The sequence below is a fragment of the Trichechus manatus genome, unplaced genomic scaffold, assembly GCF_000243295.1.
Source record: "Trichechus manatus latirostris isolate Lorelei unplaced genomic scaffold, TriManLat1.0 scaffold00041, whole genome shotgun sequence".
NCBI classification, from domain to species: Eukaryota; Metazoa; Chordata; class Mammalia; order Sirenia; family Trichechidae; genus Trichechus; species Trichechus manatus.
In genome coordinates this window covers 604,553-612,290 of record NW_004443977.1, presented here as the reverse complement: position 1 = coordinate 612,290, position 7,738 = coordinate 604,553, and the positions used below count along the sequence as shown (strand labels likewise).

The window sequence follows — 7,738 nt, the reverse complement described above, 5'->3', positions numbered from 1 at the left end:
TAGCTACCTTGAGAATTACTTCCATTTTCTTCTTTGAATATAAAATTGAAAGCAAGCTATTCAAATTAGCATGTAAAAGACTTAAAATAGGTCTCGTGATAATGCTTAAAGCTTTAAAAAATATATAAAAGAGATTCCAGTCTACTTTTCAGTATTTTAGTCTCTCAATCCCTTCTAATGCTCCCTGTTCCCTAATTACGCTCACCTTCTACTTCAGAGGAAACCCTGGTGGTATAGTGGTTAAGAGCTAAGGCTGCTAACTAAAAGGTTGGCCATTTGAATCTGCCAGGCGCTCCTTGGAAACCCTATGGGGCAGTTCTACTCTGTCCTTTAGGGTCGCTATGAGTTGGAATCGACTCAACGGCAAGGGGTTGGGTTTGGTTTTTGGTCTACTTCAGAAGCACTGCTTTTTAACTCAGCTTCAGCTTGCCGTTTTTGTCATAAACACATATGGAGTGATTAGAATACCTTAATGAATGTCTTTTGACCAGCCATGATGTAAAAATGCTATTATACTGCTTAAAGTGATCTTAGTCTAGTTAAATGAGATGGTGCTATATATAAAAACAAGCATTGTGTGGTTGCTTCTATTCTACAAACAAGAAACCTGATGATCAGAGAGGTCAGTATATAAGGTCACACAGTAATTTACTAGAAGAGCTGATCCAAAAATTCAGCTCTTAAATCTCAGTCCAATATTCTTTTAGCCAAAACTCACTGTGGTCCAAACATGGGAATTTTCTTTGAGGAATAATTGTAATGGCATAAGGCATTCACACTCAAATAAGAATGTTACTAGAAAGAATGCATCTCTCCTTGTATATGGTATACGACACTCATTCAACAGGTTTACTGAGCACCTACTATGTGCTAGACCCTGAGGACAAAATGGGGCCTCACTGCTAATTTCATGGAGGCCCTGGTGGTGCAAACGGTTAACACTCTTGGTTGATCATAATACGATAAAACCTCATGGAAGCCACTGTTAAATAAAATTACCATTCTCATGTTGTTCAACCACAGTTAAAACAAACAAACAAACAAACAAAAAAACGAGATAAAATTAGATACTTTATAGCTCGGTGATTAATTATTCATTAAATATGAATTATAGAATCTGACTTTGTAGCTCAGCCGTCTAAGGATGATATTAGAAGTCCTATATGCAAGATATGGGAAATGTGAGGACTTCTGTTTCTTATTCAGTCAAAATGACAGGTTGGCCTAGAAACTGATACGCATTATCTCTGACCTTCAATATCTCTTGCTTCTATGGATCCATTTAGAACTGGGGGATAGAAACTAGATTGCTTTATTTCTAGAACTTCAAGGATATTCTTCATACATCCTTGTTCTAATGGATCAATCTACCTACCTACCTACTTACCTACCTACCTACCTACGTACCTATCTATCTAAAAGATGTTAGAGCAATGCTGACTGGGAAAGGGATAGGCTGAGAAGATTTTACATTTCTTTACTGCCCTTTCCTTGGACTAGGAATGACTTGCCTGAAGATGCCAAAATATTTATCTCAGCTGACCTGAAAATGGCTGACTGTGACCGAGGATGAAAAGCAAAGGTACGTTATTCATAAAAAGTACGATTACATCAATCAAATCCACAGATATGGCCCTGCAGAGATCATGATCTAACCACCGTGTCCAACAAGCCGTAAATAAAAACAACCTCTGTGAAACTGCCTCGCTAGTAACTTTCACCTATCACAGGGACATGGAAATTGTGATTTTCATATCAGTCTTCCTAACGCTAGATGGACAGAGCAAACAAGAAACTAACTCCTGTCAAAACATTAAGAGTATTCCATATAAATCAAAGTATCTATGAAAAACCTGATTCATATACAGAAATGGTAAAAACCATCAATTGTTGAGCTGCTGCCTAAATTTTTTTTATGCCTCTGGTTTAGAGAAATTTTCCTACCTCTGTTTAAACTCAACAGCTGTGTCCATGTAAAGTCGGCATTATTTATTCTAAGATCTGGACTTAATATAGATCAGGAAATAACTATATAGACACAGTCTTACCTATGTCTTGAGTTAAATGAACCAAGCTCACTATCTATGGTGAATCCAGGGCTGCATGCATTCTCTCCAGTAGAATGAATTTGTTTTAGCTGAAAAGATTAACTTTATTACTTTCTGTAGAGCTCCTCATATCTTCAGCCAGCTTATCTATTCCATTAGGCACTGATTTGCCTTGCTGAACTGAGCCACTAAGCTGAGCCTCTCTGCCAATTGAAAATTGGCCTTTAATAGAAGAGATAATGGTTTTAAGGACAAAACATATATATATATATATATATATGGAACAGCAATAAATACTCAATTTGGGGTAACTAATAAAGTTCTCCAACTTTGGAAGTTTTTGAGTTCTCAAGACACATATAGCTTTTATTATACATTTCCCCTCCCAGTTCTTATTGATGGCACAAACTTGAAAACACCAATAATAAAAAATTAAAAGTTCAGTAATTTACATACATCTAACCACTCCAGATTTTACAACAATAGAGTCTGGGCAGATAAAAATAATTTAATGTTTACATCTTCAAATTTATTCCTATCTTCATTAAAAAGAATGATATGACCATTTTTCTCAATATCTACCTACAGATCACATATCTCTGCTACAATACTTGACTCCTATATTGCACTATCCTCTTCAAAGATTCTGGGTTGGCCACTGCCCATCCAAGTGTCCTTTGGTTATCAATTTTACAATTTGGAACAACATGTTAGTGGCTGCAGTGACCCAAATAGATCCTCAATCGTATAACTATGGTCTTTGACATATCATCTTGGTCATCTCTAAGAAGCTCTAACATAAAAATTTGTCCTAGTCATTCTATAATGTGAAAACACTAATAATCCAGGCAAAGTCTCCTGTTTAACATACATGGAAGAGAACCTCTTCTCATTCCTCATATTTGAGGAGACCACATACTGTCAGGAGGCTTTTAAGGGGATAGTGTTAAGGTGTTAAGGAATGATGTTTTTCCTACACAGTTCTCCTGTCAATTTCCGTATTAAATTTTCTCCTCCAATTTAAATGTATTTATACCCTCTAGCATGAAATAGAAGGTAAATAGCTTCCATCTGTTTCTTATATAGATGAGGATACCTCCAGGTTCTCCAACAATGTCTCTATAACCCCACTGTTGCAGATTTTTTCTAAGTCGTCGGGAGCAGATAGGCTATTTTGCAGCAGGTTAACACTTGTCTTGATGAAAAAAGACATTTTCTTCAAATGACACTGTGACTTTGAAGCTACTTTTGTTCTTTCTATAATTTTTTTGTCATATGTCTCTACTAGTCCTTAATTACTATAATCTCTAGGGCAGTATTAGTTCACCTAAAAATAATACAACAGCTTTCTATCAGTTTTATGAATTGCCAAATACAGTAGAAGGTAACTGAAGTTAGGCACAGAAATACAACCCAATAGATTAAAAAAGCAGTAAAAAATAAATAATTTTCATATTTTTTGCATTGGTTTCATCTTAGAGATTCCTGTCAAGCTGAGGCTAAAACTACCTTTTACCTCTGTAACCTTAAAGAGTCTGTTGAATAAAATCAAATATTTAAATTTTCTATATAAACTATATCAATATTTTTTCCATTTTTATTAAATTATCTTTTTAGTTTCAATAAAACATCGCAGAGATAATTTATATTCCCCTGTGATTCCGATAAGAAGCAGACTTTTCTAAGTATCAATATTTTTCAGACTACAAGCAAGTAAATCCCATATTTAGTTCAGAAGCACACTAAGAAGTGGAAATACTTATAAATAGAGTATTACTTTGATATATACATAATAATTACTCAGTTTTAAGGCTCATCTTCCCCAAAGCTAAAATGATAACACTTTCAAATTGGCACTAAACTGATTTTATTCAACTTTTTAAAACAAACTTATGTATAAATATAAAAGCAGTATGACATTTAGATATTTCCAAAAGCCCAATTATATATATCCTTCCCTTGGATGTGCAAAACTCTGAGGAATGCAAGATTATAAGATTTTTAGGAATTACAGGTTTAGATTTGGTAGAATTTGAATTTTTTTTGTTTAAAAATGGCTTCTATAGTTCATATTTTTAATAATATCTTCCTATGAAAAAACTTTCTGTGACTATATTATTATAGAATGTTATAGGTGTTCTGAAAAGGGCGTCTTGATCCCTCCACCCCCAATGGCTGAATTTTCTTTACTGCTTGGGCTTTCCTGAAAAGAATCATAATGAGACAGCAAAGAAGATTGTTGCTAAAGGAAGGAGAATCACTGAATTTTTGTTTCAACAGTAAATAGGAGCCACTGATATTTCAAATTTTGGCAAGAACTTTCTTCTAAACCTGCCTAAAAATATATTTTATTTGGGGTGAAGGAGGGATATCAGAAATCAGTGGCAGAAAATATAAGAGGCAAGAAAAAGAGAGGCAGAAAAGAATGTCAAGGTTAGAAAGCAAAGGATTTCTTTGGGTATTGAAAGGGCATTACAAATTTGTTCATGTACAATTAAGTTACTGCTTTCTTCCTTATTTCTTTCAAGGGTGGGCGTTCTCTTTTATCTCTTCATTGACAAGAAAAGTTGAACTATTCCATGGGTACTATCAATATCAAAGGGAAATATTAAATAATATTTGTATTATTTCCTTCCAAGCTAATTGCTTTGTCCAAACCTCCCATGTGTAAGCAAGGTCTAGTTCACCAGGTCAAGGCAGAACTCAAAGTCCCCTGGCTGGAAAAGATGTGAATGTTTGCTGTGGAGCTGAAGTTACGAGTTAATAGGTAAAGCTTTAATAATAACTCCATTCAATAAAATTAACCTTAAATAGAAGTTCTAAGACTTTATGAAGTTATTTATTATCAGCAATGTTTGGGCAATATTAGCTAGAGAAGAAACTTGATTTTGGAGTGAACATGGGGCAATGGAAGAAGATGTCATAGAAAATTCTTGGGGAAGAAGGAAGCAGTTAAAAGTAGACATATTAAAAAATAGTCAAAGAGTTAGTGGTCAGGATCTAAAATGGAAAATTAAAATTCATGTCATAAATGTAACTTCAATCAGTTAAATTAAAATCCACAAAGCAACAGAGGCATATTCAAAGAAGATCTGTTAGGAATCACCTGACTGAATGATTCTCCCATATGGTTCAGTTTGTTTTTATCAAATAATAACCAGAAAGAATGGACATGGCGTATGATTTTCATTATGCTTTAAAGGCTGGCTTTTTCAGATAAGGTTCAAACTCTTAGCAACAATCATCACCAGTAATTCTTTACTACCTCCAACCTTCCCTTTATTTTAGGAACTCTTAGCTTATAATATGAGGAAGTCAACAGAATACTTAATTAACGGGATTTTAATTATGGCAACAAATACGTGTTCATCGCTTACCTGCCCGCCTTTAGGCTGGTATTTGATGTTGTCGGTTGATCCGATTTTGGACTTGACATTTTTCAGGTCTGGCAGTGGCTGGTTAATAAGCCGAAGCTGCTTGGGAGTAGCGGGAGATTTTGGAGGAGTACGTATGATGGCGACCTTCTTCTCACTGGGCACCAAGATGGCAGATTTGGGGGTTCCTGGTGTGTGTGGGGTCCTGGGGTAGCTAGGGGTTCCAGGAGTGCCTGGTGTGCGTGAAGAATAACTTGGTGGTGTGCCAGGAGTGATGGCGGTTGATCCAGGGGTAGTGGGTGTTGAGGTGCCACTTTTTCCTGCTCTGCGAATTGGCTCTGACCCTATATAAACAAGCAAACAAAACGAAACAAAATGAAAACAAAAACAAAACCCACATCATTAGCATATTCTCCTCAAGACATCCCTCTTCTCATAGATTGTTAGAACTCAATGCCTTTAATTTCGAGAGCATTTAGAAATATATATGGATCATCATAATAACCCTCAAAAAGGTAACAACCTCCTTTCTTTTATAACCTGGTTCTTTTGAACTGATGTTGCTATCAACACAAGGATAAAACCTGGTTATTCTACTTAATACTCACATGATTCTGTCAAAAACTATTTTCTACTGGTATGATCATTAAGGCATATGGATCTGTCTTTAGCTGAAAAGAGTTTACACTGAATGATATGTGGGCTACCACTTCTCTGCGTAAATTTATTCAGAGAGCCAGGTGAAGCCACAACATAGAGCCATGTATTCAGATCACAGTTTTTGCCTGTGTAGAATGGTATTTGTTCAATTGTGTTTCAATATTACTTTCTCAGTTTCTCTTGAGGAGCACTGTGAGTTGTTTAATACAGGCTGTTCATATTATGTCATATATTGTCCTCCTCTGTCCCGTACTGTGTCCTTTATAAGGAAAATTCTCTCAGCTTTTAATATAACAAAAAATCTATTTCTTTTCTAAGAACTGAATACATTTCAGAACCGAATCATACATTCACGATGAATCTTGTACTGGATTGTGCTTGCTCCTTTGCTTTCATCACTAGTTTGGGAGTTTGGAGTCAAATCAATAATCTATCACTGTCAATTATGTAGGATATTCTGAGATGCATTTCTTTGCCTCAACGTGACCTCAGCCTCATTTTATTATTTTACTCTCCCCCTCATTCCTATACTACATTTCTCTCATACTATCTTTTTGAATGTAAGCATTTTTTAATGCCATTTCAAATGCTATTTTGAAGGAATGCTAATATAAATAAGAGTATAGTATCTTGCAGATTTCAAAGCACTTTTATGAATACATTTTTCATTTGATAACCAAGCAAATATGCATGATAGTTAGGGGGTAGCTCTTATTATTATTCCTAATTAAGAAATGAGGACATTGAGGCTCATTTGGCTAAGTGATAGCTAAATTCTAAGCCAGATAAAATATCTACCTTTTGGGGATTCACATTAAAAAAAAATTCCATCTGTAATTAGTTGTTTAAAATTTGTTTAACCTTCTCTTAGCCCTAAAAATCTTTCCTCTTAAAATAATACATTGGCTCTAATAATAGGACACTCTTATTTACATTGTTTACATTAATTATATAAATTCTTTCAGATTTTTATATTTTATAGAAGGGACATAATTTTTATTTTTTACTCCTAAATATGTATATTATGTAAAGTCAATGAAACTTCTAGAAATTTTATAGAGGAAAAAGATATAACTCATTCATTTTAAAATCAGTGAGGTAGAAGGAATATTGTTGTTAGGTGCCATCAAGTTGAGTTCTACTCATAGCGAAAGCGAACCCCTGAGACAGAGTAGAACTGCCCCATAGGGTTGTCTAGGCTGTAATATTTATGGGGGCAGAATGCTAGGACTTTGTCCCACAGAAGGGCTGGGAAGGTCTAAACTGCCAACCTTTTTAGCAGCCAAGCACTTAATCATTGCACCACCAGAGGCGTAGCAAGGGTAACAAGCGCCCAGGGACAAAGTCTAAATTTGCCTCCCATCTCCTCCTGGAGGAGGTGGTTCACCAGCTGGCCTTGTCTGGTGCCCCCTTGGACTTGCCTCCCTCCTCCCTATGCCTCTGTGTGCCACCAGGGATCCAAAGGGATGTTAAGAGGGCATTTTATGCAATTGATCACCAGTTCAAGAAGCTCTTCCTGAAAAGGGGACATTTAGTCTTTGCTTAAATATTTACAAGGGGTAAGCTCACGAATGCTTCTTATATAATTGCAGTCTACAGTCAATGTAAACATACTCATTGGTCTAGGTTCAACCTCCTGGAGAAACACAGGACAAT

The 7,738-nt window shown here is 35.6% G+C and overlaps 1 protein-coding gene across 3 annotated transcripts in view; it reads right to left on the bottom strand.

Moving 5' to 3' along the window:
- The window catches only part of MAP2 (microtubule associated protein 2), a 293,387-nt gene that overhangs the window by 17,586 nt on the left and 268,063 nt on the right, over window positions 1-7,738 (bottom strand). For all 3 annotated transcript variants that reach the window (XM_023731221.1, XM_004376275.3, XM_004376274.1), the window contains one exon: window positions 5,426-5,766. In XM_023731221.1, coding sequence (XP_023586989.1) covers window positions 5,426-5,766 — 341 coding nt within the window. The remainder of the gene's footprint in view (window positions 1-5,425; window positions 5,767-7,738) is intronic.